The sequence below is a fragment of the Oncorhynchus nerka genome, linkage group LG24, assembly GCF_034236695.1.
Source record: "Oncorhynchus nerka isolate Pitt River linkage group LG24, Oner_Uvic_2.0, whole genome shotgun sequence".
Lineage (NCBI taxonomy): Eukaryota > Metazoa > Chordata > Actinopteri > Salmoniformes > Salmonidae > Oncorhynchus > Oncorhynchus nerka.
Window position 1 is genome coordinate 84047448 of NC_088419.1, and position 19637 is coordinate 84067084.

Consider the following 19637-nt stretch of genomic DNA (forward strand, 5'->3'; position numbering starts at 1 on the left):
CTGTTGGGGCAGGTGCGGGCTCGGCTGACACTGCAGGGAGTGGGGTGTACGGACCCCAGAGCTGTGCTGACACTGGAGCATGTACTGTATATGGGGTGCTGGTGAACCGTCTTGGGGATTTTGTAGGGTGTCAGGGGGGTTCTATGTACAGTGGAAGAGGAGCAGGACTCGTTTCTGGATTTCTAGGTCTGTTGAAGTGAATTTGTGTTTGTGCTTTTGGTGATGTAACTGTTGGGCCAGTAAATAAATAAATACATCTCTTTCCTCTTTCTCTTTCTTTCTTTCTTTCTTTCTCTCTTTCTTTCTTTCTTTCTTTCTTTCTTTCTTTCTTTCTTTCTTTCTTTCTTTCTTTCTTTCTTTCTCTCTCTCTCTCTCTCTCTCTCTCTCTCTCTCTCTCTCTCTCTCTCCCCCCCTCCCTCAGGTCTGAAATCCATCATGAAGAAGAACGGTGCTGCTGACAAACAGGGGAACAGAGGAGGAGCCAAGAAGAACCTCAAGTTTGTAGGAGTCAACGGAGGGTAACAATGCTTCTCTTAACTCCTCTATATTTGGATCTCTTTGTGTGTCCTCATACAGCAAACTACTACACTGTGTATGTTAATTATCTACTTGATTTAATCAGACCCATATTTAACATAATGCATATGGCTTGTACAATACAGTGCTATACTATAGTATCTAATTAGACATTTACTCAGCACATTGTTTTCATTGAGGAAATGTACGAATATGCTGTTAATGATATTGAGGATTTTCCCAAGGTTTCTGTTGATACATATCCCATTGGGGAAGATGCCCCAATATTGATGCCAGAGCTGAGGATGATGTTAAAGAGTTTAAGTATAGCCATTTGGAATCTGTATATTTTATCATTTCATTTAGGATACCATCAACACCACAGGCATTTTTGGGTTGGAGGGTTTGTATTTTATCCTGTAATTCATTCAATGTAATTGGATAATAAAGTGGGTTCTGGTAGTCTTTAATAGCTGATTCTAAGATTTGTAATTTGTCATGTATGTGTTTTTGCTGTTTGTTCTTTGTTTTTTATCATAGTGGTTTATCCATAAGTGGTTTATCCATAAATCTCTGTTTTGGATAGATAACTCTTTGTGTTGTTGTTTGCCATTTGAGTCAATGAGGAGCACAATCTCTGGCTTTAGTATGTCCTCGTGGATGTGTGGGGGTTGTCAGGAGGGCTATCGGGGGAGCTGACAGGGGGACTGTTAGGAGGGGGTAGGGTCTGTTGGGTTGATGGGTTCCTCTCCCTCCTCCTTCACTGGTGTTAGCTGATCCATGTGTTCCTCTCCCTCCTCCTTCACTGCTGTTAGCTGTTCCATGTGTTCCTCTCCCTCCTCCTTCACTACTGTTAGCTGTGATGTGTTCCTCTCCCTCCTCCTTCACTGCTGTTAGCTGTGATGTGTTCCTCTTCCTTCACTGCTGTTAGCTGTGATGTGTTCCTCTCCCTCCTCCTTCACTACTGTTAGCTGTGATGTGTTCCTCTCCCTCCTCCTTCACTGCTGTTAGCTGTGATGTGTTCCTCTTCCTTCACTGCTGTTAGCTGTGATGTGTTCCTCTTCCTTCACTGCTGTTAGCTGTGATGTGTTCCTCTCCCTCCTCCTTCACTGCTGTTAGCTGTGATGTGTCCTCTCCCTCCTCCTTCACTGCTGTTAGCTGTGATGTGTTCCCCTCTCTTCTCCTTCACTGCTGTTAGCTGTGATGTGTTCCTCTCCCTCCTCCTTCACTAATGTTAGCTGTGATGTGTTCCTCTCCCTCCTCCTTCAATGCTGTTAGCTCTGATGTGTTTCTCTCCCTCCTCCTTCACTGCTGTTAGCTGTGACATGTGTTCCTCTCCCTCCTCCTTCACTGCTGTTAGCTGTGACATGTGTTCCTCTCCCTCCTCCTTCACTGCTGTTAGTTGTGATGTGTTCCTCTCCTTCTTCCTTCACTGCTGTTAGCTGTGATGTGTTCCCCTCTCTTCTCCTTCACTGCTGTTAGCTGTGATGTGTTCCTCTCCCTCCTCCTTCACTGCTGTTAGCTGTTATGTGTTCCTCTCCCTCCTCCTTCACTGCTGTTAGCTGTGATGTGTTCCTCTCCCTCCTCCTTCACTGCTGTTAGCTCTGCCATGTGTTCCTCTCTCTCCTCCTTCACTGCTGTTAGCTGTTCCATGTGTTCCCCTCCCTCGTCCTTCACTGCTGTTAGCTGTGACATGTGTTCCTCTCTCTCCTCCTTCACTGCTGTTAGCTGTTGCATGTGCTCCTCTCCCTCCTCCTTCACTGCTGTTAGCTGTGATGTGTTCCTCTCCCTCCTCCTTCACTGCTGTTAGCTGTGATGTGTTCCCCTCTCTTCTCCTTCACTGCTGTTAGCTGTGATGTGTTCCTCTCCCTCCTCCTTCACTGCTGTTAGCTGTGATGTGTTCCTCTCCCTCCTCCTTCACTGCTGTTAGCTGTGATGTGTTCCTCTCCCTCCTCCTTCACTGCTGTTAGCTGTGATGTGTTCCTCTCCCTCCTCCTTCACTGCTGTTAGCTGTGATGTGTTCCCCTCTCTTATCCTCCACTGCTGTTAGCTGTGATGTGTACCTCTCCCTCCTCCTTCACTGCTGTTAGCTGTGATGTGTTCCTCTCCCTCCTCCTTCACTGCTGTTAGCTGTGATGTGTCCTCTCCCTCCTCCTTCACTGCTGTTAGCTGTGATGTGTTCCTCTCCCTCCTCCTTCACTGCTGTTAGCTGTGATGTGTTCCTCTCCCTCCTCCTTCACTGCTGTTAGCTGTGATGTGTTCCCCTCTCTTAACCTTCACTGCTGTTAGCTGTGATGTGTTCCTCTCCCTCCTCCTTCACTGCTGTTAGCTGTGATGTGTACCTCTCCCTCCTCCTTCACTGCTGTTAGCTGTGATGTGTCCCTCTCCCTCCTCCTTCACTGCTGTTAGCTGTGATGTGTTCCTCTCCCTCCTCCTTCACTGCTGTTAGCTGTGATGTGTTCCCCTCTCTTCTCCTTCACTACTGTTACCTGTGACATGTGTTCCTCTCTCTCCTCTTTAAGTTCTCTCACCTCAGTCCGCAGAGCAGCGAGCTCTCTCAGACAGCCGTCCAGCTCCACCTTCTGCCCTCCGGGTCTTGTTGGGGGGGTGTTGCTGTTCTGCTCTGTTTTGTGGGTCCGTTCTGTCTGGAGTGTGTGGACTAGCTATCTGATCTCCACCATCTCTCTCTTCAGCTTGGTGAATTTCTCTCTCTCAACAATGGAGGAGCAGAGCAGTTGTGGACCTGGGTCTGCTCAGGGCTGGGGGGCTGACTCTCCTCTTGGGGCTGCTCGTATGCAGGACAGTTTGAGTATAAGGTGTGATCAGACTCACTCAGGATGGGGGAGGAGGCTTTTCCTGCTCTGCTCTCTCTCTCTATCTCTCTCTCTCTCTCTCTCTCTCTCTCTCTCTCTCTCTCTCTCTCTCTCTCTCTCTCTCTCTCTCTCTCTCTTGATCCCGTAAAACTGCATGAGTTTGCCCTGCACCATTACTGTTCCAGACTTGTACATGTTGACAGAGGTTGTTGCATTTTCTAGTCTAGTATTCTGAGTTTACACCCTGGGCCAATACCTTCTCTCTTGACATAGGGGTAGTGTGCTCTTATAGCACTGTGCCATGTCAGGGAATGGTCTGTGTTAATATAGCACTGTGCCCAGGGGATGGTCTGTGTTAATATAGCACTGTGCCATGCCAGGGGATGGTCTGTGTTAATATAGCACTGTGCCATGTCAGGGAATGGTCTGTGTTAATATAGCACTGTGCCCAGGGGATGGTCTGTGTTAATATAGCACTGTGCCATGCCAGGGGATGGTCTGTGTTAATATAGCACTGTGCCATGCCAGGGGATGGTCTGTGTTAATATAGCACTGTGCCCAGGGGATGGTCTGTGTTAATATAGCACTGTGCCATGCCAGGGGATGGTCTGTGTTAATATAGCACTGTGCCATGCCAGGGGATGGTCTGTGTTAATATAGCACTGTGCCCAGGGGATGGTCTGTGTTAATATAGCACTGTGCCCAGGGGATGGTCTGTGTTAATATAGCACTGTGCCATGCCAGGGGATGGTCTGTGTTAATATAGCACTGTGCCCAGGGGATGGTCTGTGTTAATATAGCACTGTGCCCAGGGGATGGTCTGTGTTAATATAGCACTGCCAGGGGATGGTCTGTGTTAAGCACTGTTAATATAGCACCAGGGGATGGTCTGTGTTAATATAGCACTGTGCCATGCCAGGGGATGGTCTGTGTTAATATAGCACTGTGCCCAGGGGATGGTCTGTGTTAATATAGCACTGTGCCATGCCAGGGGATGGTCTGTGTTAATATAGCTCCATGCCAGGGGATGGTCTGTGTTAATATAGCACTGTGCCATGCCAGGGGATGGTCTGTGTTAATATAGCTCCATGCCAGGGGATGGTCTGTGTTAATATTGCACCATGCCAGGGGATGGTCTGGTTAATATAGCTCCATGCCAGGAGATGGTCTGGTTAATATAGCACCGTGCCAGGAGATGGTCTGGTTAACCCTGGTATGCCAGGAGATGGTCTGCCCTATAGCACCATGCCAGGGGATGGTCTGGTTAATATAGCCCATGCCCTGGGATGGTCTGGTTAAGCCCTAGCACCATGCCTGGTATGGTCTGTTACTGTAGCACCATGCCAGGGGATGGTCTGTATTGTAAGCCCTATAGCCTGCCTGTATACTGTGTAAGGCACCATGGTATCTGTTATACTGTGCCAGCATGGTCTGTATACTGTATAGCACCCTGGTATGGTCTGTATACTTAATATAGCACCATGGTATCCAGGATATGGTCTGTAAGCCCTACCACCCTGGTATCCTGTATACTGTAAGCCATAGCACCCTGGTTATCCTGTATACTGTAAGCACCATGCCAGGAGATGGTCTGTTACTGTATATAGCACCCTGGGGATGGTCTGTATACTATAAGCCCATGCCAGGGGATGGTCTGTATTAATATAGCACCATGCCAGGATGGTCTGCAATATAGCTCCATGGGATGGTCTGTTAATATAGCCCTATGCACCCTGGTATGGTCTGTTAATATAGCACTGTGCCAGCCCTAATGCACCCTGGATGGTCTGTATACTGTAAGCCCTATGCCAGGGATGGTCCTGTATATAGCTCTGTAATGGTCTGCACCCTGGTATGGTCTGTTAATATAGCTGCCAGGGGATGGTCCTAATATAGCACCCTGCCAGTATGGTCTGTAATATAGCACCATGCCAGGGATGGTCTGTGTTAATATAGCACCATGCCAGGTATGGTCTGTTAATATAAGCCCAGCCCCTGGTGGTCTGTTAATGTAAGCCCTATGCCAGGGGATGGTCTGTGTAATATATACTGTAAGCCCTAGCACCATGCCAGGGGATGGTCCTGTTACTATAAGCCCCAGGGGATGGTCTGGTTAATCACCAGGGGATGGTCTGGTTAATATAGCACCATGCCAGGAGATGGTCTGGTTAATATAGCTGCCAGGAGATGCCCTATAGCATGCCTGGTTAATATAGTGTAAGCCCTAGGGATGGTCTGTATACTGTAATGCCAGGAGATGGTCTGCCCTGCCAGGGGATGGTCTGTGTTAATATAGCTCCATGGTCTGGTAATATAGCACTGTGCCAGGCCCTACCACCCCAGGAGATGGTATCCTGTTACTGTAATGCCAGGGGATGGTCTGGTTATCCTGTGCCATACTGTATGCCAGGGGATGGTCTGGTATCCTGTATACTGCCAGGAATGCCCTAATACCCTGGTATCCAGTATGGTCTGTATGCCAGCCCTAATATACCCTGCCAGGAGATCCTGTTAATATAAGCCATACCACCCTGGTATGCCAGGGGATAGCACCCTGTATACTCTGTAAGCCCATGCCAGGGGATGGTCTGGTTAATATAGCCCTACCATGCCAGGGTCCTGTATACTGTACCATGCCAGGAGATGGTCTGGTTAATATAGCCCTACCACCCTGGTTCCTATAGCTCCATGTAGGAGCCCTACACCCCTGGTATGGTCTGTATACTGTAGCTCCATAGGAGATGGTCCTGGTATCCTGTATGGTCTGTTAATGTAGCCCATGCCACCCTGGTATCCTGTATACTGTAAGCCCTACACCCTGGTATCCTGTATACTGTATATAGCACCCTGGTATCCTGTATACTGTAAGCCCTAGCACCCTGGTATCCTGGTATACTGTAAGCCCTATGCCAGGTATCTGTATACTGTATGGTATTACTGTAAGCCCTAGCACCCTGGATCCTGGTTACTGTAAGCCCATGCCAGGAGATGGTCTGGTGGTATCCTGTATGGTCTGTAAGCCCTAGCACCCTGGTATCCTGTATACTGTAAGCCCTACCACCCTGGTATCCTGTATACTGTTAATATAGCCCATGCCAGGAGACCCTGGTATCCTGTATGGTCTGTTAATATAGCCCATGCCCCTGGTAATCCTGTATACTGTAAGCCCTAGCACCCTGGTATCCTGTATGCAGTGTTATTTTCAATTTCAAGGGGTACTGTAATATCTGCACCTAGGTCTGGTTACCCATTGTTGGTATCCTGTATACTGTAAGTGCCTACCACTGGTATCCATGTATACTGTAAGCCCTACCAGTTTTGGGATGGTCTGGTTAATCCTGTAAAGGGTGGTATCCTGTATGTAAGCCAGGGTGGTATCCTGTATACTGTAAGCCCTACCACCCTGGTATCCTGTATGGTCTGTATCCTGATGTAAGCCCTAGCACCCTGGTATCCTGTATACTGTAAGCCCTACCACCCTGGTATCCTGTATACTGTACTGTATAATGTAAGCCCTACCACCCTGGTATCCTGTATACTGTAAGCCCTACCACCCTGGTATCCTGTATACTGTAAGCCCTAGACCCTGGTATCCTGTATACTCACCCCTGGTATATCCTGTATACTGTAAGCCCTAGCACCCTGGTATCCTGTATACTGTAAGCCCTAGCACCCTGGTATCCTGTATACTGTAAGCCCTACCACCCTGGTATCCTGTATACTGTAAGCCCTAGCACCCTGGTATCCTGTATACTGTAAGCCCTACCACCCTGGTATCCTGTATACTGTAAGCCTAGCACCCTGGTATCCTGTATACTGTAAGCCCTAGCACCCTGGTATCCTGTATACTGTAAGCCCTACCACCCTGGTATCCTGTATACTGTAAGCCCTAGCACCCTGGTATCCTGTATACTGTAAGCCCTAGCACCCTGGTATCCTGTATACTGTAAGCCCCTGGTATCCTGTACCCTGGTATCCTGTATACTGTAAGCCCTAGCACCCTGGTATCCTGTATACTGTAAGCCCTAGCACCCTGGTATCCTGTATACTGTAAGCCCTAGCACCCTGGTATCCTGTATAGCCCCTAGCACCACCCTGGTATCCTGTATACTGTAAGCCCTAGCACCCTGGTATCCTGTATACTGTAAGCCCTAGCACCCTGGTATCCTGTATACTGTAAGCACCCTGGTATCCTGTATACTGTAAGCCCTAGCACCCTGGTATCCTGTATACTGGCCCTATGGTATCCTGTATACTGTAAGCCCTACCCCTGGTATCCTGTATACTGTAAGCCTAGCACCCTGGTATCCTGTATACTGTAAGCCCTAGCACCCTGGTATCATACTGTAAGCCCTAGCTGGTATCCTGTATACTGTAAGCCCTAGCACCCTGGTATCCTGTATACTGTAAGCCCTACCACCCTGGTATCCTGTATACTGTAAGCCCTAGCACCCTGGTATCCTGTATACTGTAAGCCCTAGCACCCTGGTATCCTGTATACTGTAAGCCCTACCACCCTGGTATCCTGTATACTGTAAGCCCTACCACCCTGGTATCCTGTATACTGTAAGCCCTAGCACCCTGGTATCCTGTATACTGTAAGCCCTACCACCCTGGTATCCTGTATACTGTAAGCCCTAGCACCCTGGTATCCTGTATACTGTAAGCCCTAGCACCCTGGTATCCTGTATACTGTAAGCCCTAGCACCCTGGTATCCTGTATACTGTAAGCCCTAGCACCCTGGTATCCTGTATACTGTAAGCCCTAGCACCCTGGTATCCTGGTATCCTGTATACTACTGTAAGCCCTAGCACCCTGGTATCCTGTATACTGTAAGCCCTAGCACCCTGGTATACTGTAAGCCCTAGCATCCTGGTATCACCCTGGTATCCTGTATACTGTAAGCCCTAGCACCCTGGTATCCTGTATACTGTAAGCCCTAGCACCCTGGTATCCTGTATACTGTAAGCCCTAGCACCCTGGTATCCTGTATACTGTAAGCCCTATACTGTAAGCACCCTGGTATCCTGTATACTGTAAGCCCTAGCACCCTGGTATCCTGTATACTGTAAGCCCTAGCACCCTGGTATCCTGTATACTGTAAGCCCTAGCACCCTGGTATCCTGTATACTGTAAGCCCTAGCACCCTGGTATCCTGTATACTGTAAGCCCTAGCACCCTGGTATCCTGTATACTGTAAGCCCTAGCACCCTGGTATACTGTCCTGTAAGCCCTAGCACCCTGGTATCCTGTATACTGTAAGCCCTGTATACTGTACCCTGGTATCCTGTATACTGTAAGCCCTACCACCCTGGTATCCTGTATACTGTAAGCCCTAGCACCCTGGTATCCTGTATACTGTAAGCCCTAGCACCCTGGTATCCTGTAAGCCCTGTAGCACCCTGGTATCCTGTATACTGTAAGCCCTACCACCCTGGTATCCTGTATACTGTAAGCCCTAGCACCCTGGTATCCTGTATACTGTAAGCCCTAGCACCCTGGTATCCTGTATACTGTAAGCCCTACCACCCTGGTATCCTGTATACTGTACCACCCTGGTATCCTGTATACTGTAAGCCCTACCCCTGGTATCCTGTATACTGTAAGCCCTAGCACCCTGGTATCCTGTATACTGTAAGCCCTAGCACCCTGGTATCCTGTATACTGTAAGCCCTACCACCCTGGTATCCTGTATACTGTAAGCCCTAGCACCCTGGTATCCTGTATACTGTAAGCCCTAGCACCCTGGTATCCTGTATACTGTAAGCCCTAGCACCCTGGTATCCTGTACCCTGGTATCCTGTATAGCCCTACCACCCTGGTATCCTGGTATCCTGTATACTGTAAGCCCTAGCACCCTGGTATCCTGTATACTGTAAGCCCTAGCACCCTGGTATCCTGTATACTGTAAGCCCTACCACCCTGGTATCCTGTATACTGTAAGCCACCCTGGTATCCTGTATACTGTAAGCCCTAGCACCCTGGTATCCTGTATACTGTAAGCCCTAGCACCCTGGTACCCTGGTATCCTGTATACTGTAAGCCCTACCACCCTGGTATCCTGTATACTGTAAGCCCTAGCACCCTGGTATCCTGTATACTGTAAGCCCTAGCACCCTGGTATCCTGTATACTGTAAGCCCTAGCACCCTGGTATCCTGTATACTGTAAGCCCTAGCACCCTGGTATCCTGTATACTGTAAGCCCTAGCACCCTGGTATCCTGTATACTGTAAGCCCTAGCACCCTGGTATCCTGTATACTGTAAGCCCTACCACCCCTGGTATCCTGTATACCTGTAAGCCCTACCACCCTGGTATCCTGTATACTGTAAGCCCTAGCACCCTGGTATCCTGTATACTGTAAGCCCTAGCACCCTGGTATCCTGTATACTGTAAGCCCCTACCACCCTGGTATCCTGTATACTGTAAGCCCTACCACCCTGGTATCCTGTATACTGTAAGCCCTAGCACCCTGGTATCCTGTATCCTGTACTGTAAGCCCTACCACCCTGGTATCCTGTATACTGTAAGCCCTAGCACCCTGGTATCCTGTATACTGTAAGCCCTACCACCCTGGTATCCTGTATACTGTAAGCCCAACCACCCTGGTATCCTGTATACTGTACGCCCTAGCACCCTGGTATCCTGTATACTGTAAGCCCTACCACCCTGGTATCCTGTATACTGTAAGCCCTAGCACCCTGGTATCCTGTATACTGTAAGCCCTACCACCCTGGTATCCTGTATACTGTATACTGTAAGCCCTACCACCCTGGTATCCTGTATACTGTAAGCCCTAGCACCCTGGTATCCTGTATACTGTAAGCCCTAGCACCCTGGTATCCTGTATACTGTAAGCCCTAGCACCCTGGTATCCTGTATACTGTAAGCCCTAGCACCCTGGTATCCTGTATACTGTAAGCCCTACACCCTGGTATCTGTAAGCCCTGTGGTATCCTGTACTGTAAGCCCTAGCACCCTGGTATCCTGTATACTGTAAGCCCTAGCACCCTGGTATCCTGTATACTGTAAGCCCTAGCACCCTGGTATCCTGTATACTGTAAGCCCTAGCACCCCTGGTATAGCACCCTGGTATCCTGTATAATGTAAGCCCTAGCACCCTGGTATCCTGTATACTGTAAGCCCTAGCACCCTGGTATCCTGTATACTGTAAGCCCTAGCACCCTGGTATCCTGTATACTGTAAGCCCTACCACCCTGGTATCCTGTATACTGTAAGCCCTACTGGTATCCTGTATACTGCCCTAGCACCCTGGTATCCTGTATACTGTAAGCCCTACCACCCTGGTATCCTGTATACTGTAAGCCCTAGCACCCTGGTATCCTGTATACTGTAAGCCCTACCACCCTGGTATCCTGTATACTGTAAGCCCTAGCACCCTGGTATCCTGTATACTGTAAGTGGTAGCCTGTATACTGTAAGCTACCACCTACCACCCTGGTATCCTGTATACTGTAAGCCCTAGCACCCTGGTATCCTGTATACTGTAAGCCCTACCACCCTGGTATCCTGTATACTGTAAGCCCTACACCCTGGTATCCTGTATACTGTAAGCCCTACCACCCTGGTATCCTGTATACTGTAAGCCTAGCACCCTGGTATCCTGTATACTGTAAGCCCTAGCACCCTGGTATCCTGTATACTGTAAGCCCTAGCACCCTGGTATCCTGTATACTGTAAGCCCTAGCACCCTGGTATCCTGGTATCCTGTATACTGTAAGCCCTACCACCCTGGTATCCTGTATACTGTAAGCCCTACCACCCTGGTATCCTGTATACTGTAAGCCCTAGCACCCTGGTATCCTGTATACACCTGTAAGCCCTACCACCCTGGTATCCTGTATACTGTAAGCCCTACCACCCTGGTATCCTGTATACTGTAAGCCCTACCACCCCTGGTATCCTGTATACTGTAAGCCCTAGCACCCTGGTATCCTGTATACTGTAAGCCCTAGCACCCTGGTATCCTGTATACTGTAAGCCCTATACACCCTGGGTATCCTGTATACTGTAAGCCCTAGCACCCTGGTATCCTGTATACTGTAAGCCCTAGCACCCTGGTATCCTGTATACTGTAAGCCCTACCACCCTGGTATCCTGTATACTGTAATCCTGTATACTGTAAGCCCCCTATCCTGTATACTGTAAGCCCTAGCACCCTGGTATCCTGTATACTGTAAGCCCTATCCTGTATACTGTAAGCCCTACCACCCTGGTATCCTGTATACTGTAAGCCCTAGCACCCTGGTATCCTGTATACTGTAAGCCCTAGCACCCTGGTATCCTGTATACTGTAAGCCCTACCACCCTGGTATCCTGTATACTGTAAGCCTGTACCCTGGTATCCTGTATACTGTAAGCCCTACCACCCTGGTATCCTGTATACTGTAAGCCCTACCACCCTGGTATCCTGTATACTGTATCCACCCTGTATATACTGTAAGCCCTAGCACCCTGGTATCCTGTATACTGTAAGCCCTACACCCTGGTATCCTGTATACTGTAAGCCCTAGCACCCTGGTATCCTGTATACTGTATACTGTAAGCCCTACCACCCTGGTATCCTGTATACTGTAAGCCCTAGCACCTGTATGGTATCCTGTATACTGTAAGCCCTAGCACCCTGGTATCCTGTATACTGTAAGCCCTAGCACCCTGGTATCCTGTATACTGTAAGCCCTAGCACCCTGGTATCCTGTATACTGTAAGCCCTACCACCCTGGTATCCTGTATACTGTAAGCCCTACCACCCTGGTATCCTGTATACTGTAAGCCCTAGCACCCTGGTATCCTGTATACTGTAAGCCCTAGCACCCTGGTATCCTGTATACTGTAAGCCCTAGCACCCTGGTATCCTGTATACTGTAAGCCCTAGCACCCTGGTATCCTGTATACTGTAAGCCCTAGCACCCTGGTATCCTGTATACTGTATACTGTAAGCCTAGCACCCTGGTATCCTGTATACTGTAAGCCCTACCACCCTGGTATCCTGTATACTGTAAGCCTGGTATCCTGTATACTGTAAGCCCTAGCACCCTGGTATCCTGTATACTAAGCCCTACCACCCTGGTATCCTGTATACTGTAAGCCCTAGCACCCCTAGCACCCTGGTATCCTGTATACTGTAAGCCCTAGCACCCTGGTATCCTGTATACTGTAAGCCCTACCACCCTGGTATCCTGTATACTGTAAGCCCTACCACCCTGGTATCCACCCTGGTATCCTGTATACTGTAAGCCCTAGCACCCTGGTATCCTGTATACTGTAAGCCTAGCACCCTGGTATCCTGTATACTGTAAGCCCTACCACCCTGGTATCCTGTATACTGTAAGCCCTAGCACCCTGGTATCCTGTATACTGTAAGCCCTAGCACCCTGGTATCCTGTATACTGTAAGCCCTAGCACCCTGGTATCCTGTATACTGTAAGCCCTACCACCCTGGTATCCTGTATACTGTAAGCCCTAGCACCCTGGTATCCTGTATACTGTAAGCCCTGGTATCCTGCACCCACCCTGGTATCCTGTATACTGTAAGCCCTAGCACCCTGGTATCCTGTATACTGTAAGCCCTACCACCCTGGTATCCTGTATACTGTAAGCCCTAGCACCCTGGTATCCTGTATACTGTAAGCCCTAGCACCCTGGTATCCTGTATACTGTAAGCCCTAGCACCCTGGTATCCTGTATACTGTAAGCCCTAGCACCCTGGTATCCTGTATACTGTAAGCCCTACCACCCTGGTATCCTGTATACTGTAAGCCCTAGCACCCTGGTATCCTGTATACTGTAAGCCCTAGCACCCTGGTATCCTGTATACTGTAAGCCCTAGCCCCTGGTAGCACCCTGGTATCCTGTATACTGTAAGCCCTACCACCCTGGTATCCTGTATACTGTAAGCCCTAGCACCCTGGTATCCTGTATACTGTAAGCCCTAGCACCCTGGTATCCTGTATACTGTAAGCCTAGCACCCTGGTATCCTGTATACTGTAAGCCCTAGGTATCCTGTATACCCTGTATACTGTAAGCCCTACCACCCTGGTATCCTGTATACTGTAAGCCCTAGCACCCTGGTATCCACCCTGGTATCCTGTATACTGTAAGCCCTACCACCCTGGTATCCTACCACCCTGGTATCCTGTATACTGTAAGCCCACCCTGGTGTATCACCCTGGTATCCTGTAAAGCCCTACCACCCTGGTATCCTGTATACTGTAAGCCCTACCACCCTGGTATCCTGTATACTGTAAGCCCTACCACCCTGGTATCCTGTATACTGCCTGTATACTGTAAGCCCTACCACCCTGGTATCCTGTATACTGTAAGCCCTACCACCCTGGTATCCTGTATACTGTAAGCCCTACCACCCTGGTATCCTGTATACTGTAAGCCCTAGCACCCTGGTATCCTGTATACTGTAAGCCCTACCACCCTGGTATCCTGTATACTGTAAGCCCTAGCACCCTGGTATCCTGTATACTGTAAGCCCTAGCACCCTGGTATCCTGTATACTGTAAGCCCTAGCACCCTGGTATCCTGTATACTGTAAGCCCTACCACCCTGGTATCCTGTATACTGTAAGCCCTAGCACCCTGGTATCCTGTATACTGTAAGCCCTACCACCCTGGTATCCTGTATACTGTAAGCCCTAGCACCCTGGTATCCTGTATACTGTAAGCCCTACCACCCTGGTATCCTGCCCTAGCACTGGTATCCTGTATACTGTAAGCCCTACCACCCTGGTATCCTGTATACTGTAAGCCCTAGCACCCTGGTATCCTGTATACTGTAAGCCCTACCACCCTGGTATCCTGTATACTGTGGTATCCTGTATACTGTAAGCACCCTGGTATCCTGTATACTGTAAGCCCTAGCACCCTGGTATCCTGTATACTGTAAGCCCTAGCACCCTGGTATCCTGTATACTGTAAGCCCTAGCACCCTGGTATCCTGTATACTGTAAGCCCTAGCACCCTGGTATCCTGTATACTGTAAGCCCTACACCCTGGTATCCTGTATACTGTAAGCCCTAGCACCCTGGTATCCTGTATACCTGTAAGCCCTAGCACCCTGGTATCCTGTATACTGTATCCTGTAAGCCCTAGCACCCTGGTATCCTGTATACTGTAAGCCCTAGCACCCTGGTATCCTGTATACTGTAAGCCCTACCACCCTGGTATCCTGTATACTGTAAGCCCTACACCCTGGTATCCTGTATACTGTAAGCCCTAGCACCCTGGTATCCTGTATACTGTAAGCCCTAGCACCCTGGTATCCTGTATACTGTAAGGTATCCCTAGCACCCTGGTATCCTGTATACTGTAAGCCCTAGCATACTGTAAGCCCTACCACCCTGGTATCCTGTATACTGTAAGCCCTAGCACCCTGGTATCCTGTATACTGTAAGCCCTAGCACCCTGGTATCCTGTATACTGTAAGCCCTAGCACCCTGGTATCCTGTATACTGTAAGCCCTAGCACCCTGGTATCCTGTATACTGTAAGCCCTAGCACCCTGGTATCCTGTATACTGTAAGCCCTAGCACCCTGGTATCCTGTATACTGTAAGCCCTAGCCTGGTATCCTGTATACTGTAAGCCCTACCACCCTGGTATCCTGTATACTGTAAGCCCTAGCACCCTGGTATCCTGTATACTGTAAGCCCTAGCACCCTGGTATCCTGTATACTGTAAGCCCTAGCACCCTGGTATCCTGTATACTGTAAGCCCTACCACCCTGGTATCCTGTATACTGTAAGCCCTAGCACCCTGGTATCCTGTATACTGTAAGCCCTACCACCCTGGTATCCTGCACCCTGGTATCCTGTATACTGTAAGCCCTACCACCCTGGTATCCTGTATACTGTAAGCCCTAGCACCCTGGTATCCTGTATACTGTATCCTGTATACCCCCTAGCACCCTGGTATCCTGTATACTGTAAGCCCTAGCACCCTGGTATCCTGTATACTGTAAGCCCTAACCCTGGTATCCTGTATACTGTAAGCCCTACCCCTGGTATCCTGTATACTGTAAGCCCTAGCACCCTGGTATCCTGTATACTGTAAGCCCTAGCACCCTGGTATCCTGTATACTGTAAGCCCTAGCACCCTGGTATCCTGTATACTGTAAGCCCTAGCACCCTGGTATCCTGTATACTGTAAGCCCTAGCACCCTGGTACCCTGTAAGCCCTATCCTCCTGTATACTGTAAGCCCTACCACCCTGGTATCCTGTATACCCTAGCACCCTGGTATCCTGTATACTGTAAGCCCTAGCACCCTGGTATCCTGTATACTGTAAGCCCTAGCACCCTGGTATCCTGTATACTGTAAGCCCTAGCACCCTGGTATCCTGTATACTGTAAGCCCTAGCACCCTGGTATCCTGTATACTGTAAGCCCTAGCACCCTGGTATCCTGTATACTGTAAGCCCTAGCACCCTGGTATCCTGTATACTGTAAGCCCTAGCACCCTGGTATCCTGTATACTGTAAGCCCTAGCACCCTGGTATCCTGTATACTGTAAGCCCTACCACCCTGGTATCCTGTATACTGTAAGCCCTACCACCCTGGTATCCTGTATACTGTACGCCCTAGCACCCTGGTATCCTGTATACTGTAAGCCCTACCACCCTGGTATCCTGTATACTGTAAGCCCTACCACCCTGGTATCCTGTATACTGTAAGCCCTAGCACCCTGGTATCCTGTATACTGTAAGCCCTACCACCCTGGTATCCTGTATACTGTAAGCCCTAGCACCCTGGTATCCTGTATATCCTGTATACTGTAAGCCCTAGCACCCTGGTATCCTGTATACTGTAAGCCCTAGCACCCTGGTATCCTGTATACTGTAAGCCCTAGCACCCTGGTATCCTGTATACTGTAAGCCCTAGCACCCTGGTATCCTGTATACTGTAAGCCCTACCATCCCTGTAAGCCCTGGTATCCTGTATACTGTAAGCCCTACCACCCTGGTATCCTGTATACTGTAAGCCCTACCACCCTGGTATCCCTGTAAGCCCTACCACCCTGGTATCCTGTATACTGTATCCTGGTATCCTGTAAGCCCTAGCACCCTGGTATCCTGTATACTGTAAGCCCTACCACCCTGGTATCCTGTATCCTGTATACTGTAAGCCCTACCACCCTGGTATCCTGTATACTGTAAGCCCTAGCACCCTGGTATCCTGTATACTGTAAGCCCTAGCACCCTGGTATCCTGTATACTGTAAGCCCTAGCACCCTGGTATCCTGTATACTGTAAGCCCTAGCACCCTGGTATCCTGTATACTGTAAGCCCTATCCACCCTGGTATCCTGTATACTGTAAGCCCTAGCACCCTGGTATCCTGTATACTGTAAGCCCTAGCACCCTGGTATCCTGTATACTGTAAGCCCTAGCACCCTGGTATCCTGTATACTGTAAGCCCTAGCACCCTGGTATCCTGTATGGTACCTGTATACTGTAAGCCCTACCACCCTGGTATCCTGTATACTGTAAGCCCTAGCACCCTGGTATCCTGTATACTGTAAGCCCTAGCACCCTGGTATCCTGTATACTGTAAGCCCTAGCACCCTGGTATCCTGTATACTGTAAGCCCTAGCACCCTGGTATCCTGTATACTGTAAGCCCTAGCACCCTGGTATCCTGTATACTGTAAGCCCTAGCACCCTGGTATCCTGTATACTGTAAGCCCTAGCACCCTGGTATCCTGTATACTGTAAGCCCTAGCACCCTGGTATCCTGTATACTGTAAGCCCTAGCACCCTGGTATCCTGTATACTGTAAGCCCTACCACCCTGGTATCCTGTATACTGTAAGCCCTAGCACCCTGGTATCCTGTATACTGTAAGCCCTAGCACCCTGGTATCCTGTATACTGTAAGCCCTAGCACCCTGGTATCCTGTATACTGTACCTAGCACCCCCTGGTATCCTGTATACTGTAAGCCCTAGCACCCTGGTATCCTGTATACTGTAAGCCCTAGCACCCTGGTATCCTGTATACTGTAAGCCCTAGCACCCTGGTATCCTGTATACTGTAAGCCCTAGCACCCTGGTATCCTGTATACTGTGGTATCCTGTAGCCCTACCACCCTGGTATCCTGTATACTGTAAGCACCCTGGTATCCTGTATACACCTAGCTGGTATCCTGTATACTGTAAGCCCTAGCACCTGGTATCCTGCTGTACCCTAGCACCCTGGTATCCTGTATACTGTAAGTCCTAGCACCCCTGTATACTGTAAGCCCTACCACCCTGGTATACTGTAGCACCCCTGGTATCCTGTATACTGTAAGCCCTAGCACCCTGGTATCCTGTATACTGTAAGCCCTAGCACCCTGGTATCCTGTATACTGTAAGCCCTACCACCCTGGTATCCTGTATACTGTAAGCCCTAGCACCCTGGTATCCCTGTAAGCCCTATCCTGGTATCCTGTATACTGTAAGCCCTACCACCCTGGTATCCTGTATACTGTAAGCTTTTACCTACTGTAATCCTGCTGTAAGCCCTACCACCCTGGTATCCTGTATACTGTAAGCCCTAGCACCCTGGTATCCTGTATACTGTAAGCCCTAGCACCCTGGTATCCTGTATACTGTAAGCCCTAGCCCTATCCTGTATACAAGCCCTACCACCCTGGTATCCTGTATACTGTAAGCCCTACCACCCTGGTATCCTGTATACTGTAAGCACCCTGGTATCCTGTATACTAAGCCCTAGCACCCTGGTATCCTGTATACTGTAAGCCCTACCACCCTGGTATCCTGTATACTGTAAGCCCTACCACCCTGGTATCCTGTATACTGTAAGCCCTAGCACCCTGGTATCCTGTATACTGTAAGCCCTAGCACCCTGGTATCCTGTATACTGTAAGCCCCCTAGCACCCTGGCCCTAGCACCCTGGTATCCTGTATACTGTAAGCCCTAGCACCCTGGTATCCTGTATACTGTAAGCCCTAGTATACTGTAAGCACCCTGGTATCCTGTATACTGTAAGCCCTACCACCCTGGTATCCTGTATACTGTAAGCCCTACCACCCTGGTATCCTGTATACTGTAAGCCCTAGCACCCTGGTATCCTGTATACTGTAAGCCCTACCACCCTGGTATCCTGTATACTGTAAGCCCTACTGTATACTGTAAGCCCTACCACCCTGGTATCCTGTATACTGTAAGCCCTAGCACCCTGGTATCCTGTATACTGTAAGCCCTACCACCCTGGTATCCTGGTATATACTGTAAGCCCTACCACCCTGGTATCCTGTATACTGTAAGCCCTAGCACCCTGGTATCCTGTATACTGTAAGCCCTAGCACCCTGGTATCCTGTATACTGTAAGCCCTAGCACCCTGGTATCCTGTATCACCCTGGTATCCTGTATACTGTACCTGTAAGCCCTACCACCCTGGTATCCTGTATACTGTAAGCCCTACCACCCTGGTATCCTGTATACTGTAAGCCCTACCATCCCTGGTATCCTGTATACTGTATACTGTAAGCCCTACCACCCTGGTATCCTGTATACTGTAAGCCCTACCACCCTGGTATCCTACCACCCTGGTATCCTGTATACTGTAAGCCCTAGCACCCTGGTATCCTGTATACTGTAAGCCCTAGCACCCTGGTATCCTGTAAGCCCTAGCACCCTGGTATCCTGTATACTGTAAGCCCTACCACCCTGGTATCCTGTATACTGTAAGCCCTAGCACCCTGGTATCCTGTATACTGTAAGCCCTAGCACCCTGGTATCCTGTATACTGTAAGCCCTAGCACCCTGGTATCCTGTATACTGTAAGCCCTAGCACCCTGGTATCCTGTATACTGGTATCCTAAGCCCTAGCACCCTGGTATCCTGTATACTGTAAGCCCTAGCACCCTGGTATCCTGTATACTGTAAGCCCTACCACCCTGGTATCCTGTATACTGTAAGCCCTACCACCCTGGTATCCTGTATACTGTAAGCCCTACCACCCTGGTATCCTGTATACTGTAAGCCCTACCACCCTGGTATCCTGTATACTGTAAGCCCTAGCACCCTGGTATCCTGTATACTGTAAGCCCTAGCACCCTGGTATCCTGTATACTGTAAGCCCTAGCACCCTGGTATCCTGTATACTGTAAGCCCTAGCACCCTGGTATCCTGTATACTGTAAGCCCTAGCACCCTGGTATCCTGTATACTGTAAGCCTACCACCCTGGTATCCTGTATACTGTAAGCACCCTGGTATCCTGTATCCTAGCACCCTGGTATCCTGTATACTGTAAGCCCTAGCACCCTGGCCCTACCAC

The 19637-nt window shown here is 49.3% G+C and overlaps 1 protein-coding gene across 1 annotated transcript in view; it reads left to right on the top strand.

Moving 5' to 3' along the window:
- Window positions 1–19637, top strand: part of kank4 (KN motif and ankyrin repeat domains 4) — a 273369-nt gene that overhangs the window by 208861 nt on the left and 44871 nt on the right. The window contains exon 6 of the mRNA XM_065009219.1: window positions 422–518. Within this exon, the coding sequence (XP_064865291.1) occupies window positions 422–518 (97 nt within the window). The remainder of the gene's footprint in view (window positions 1–421; window positions 519–19637) is intronic.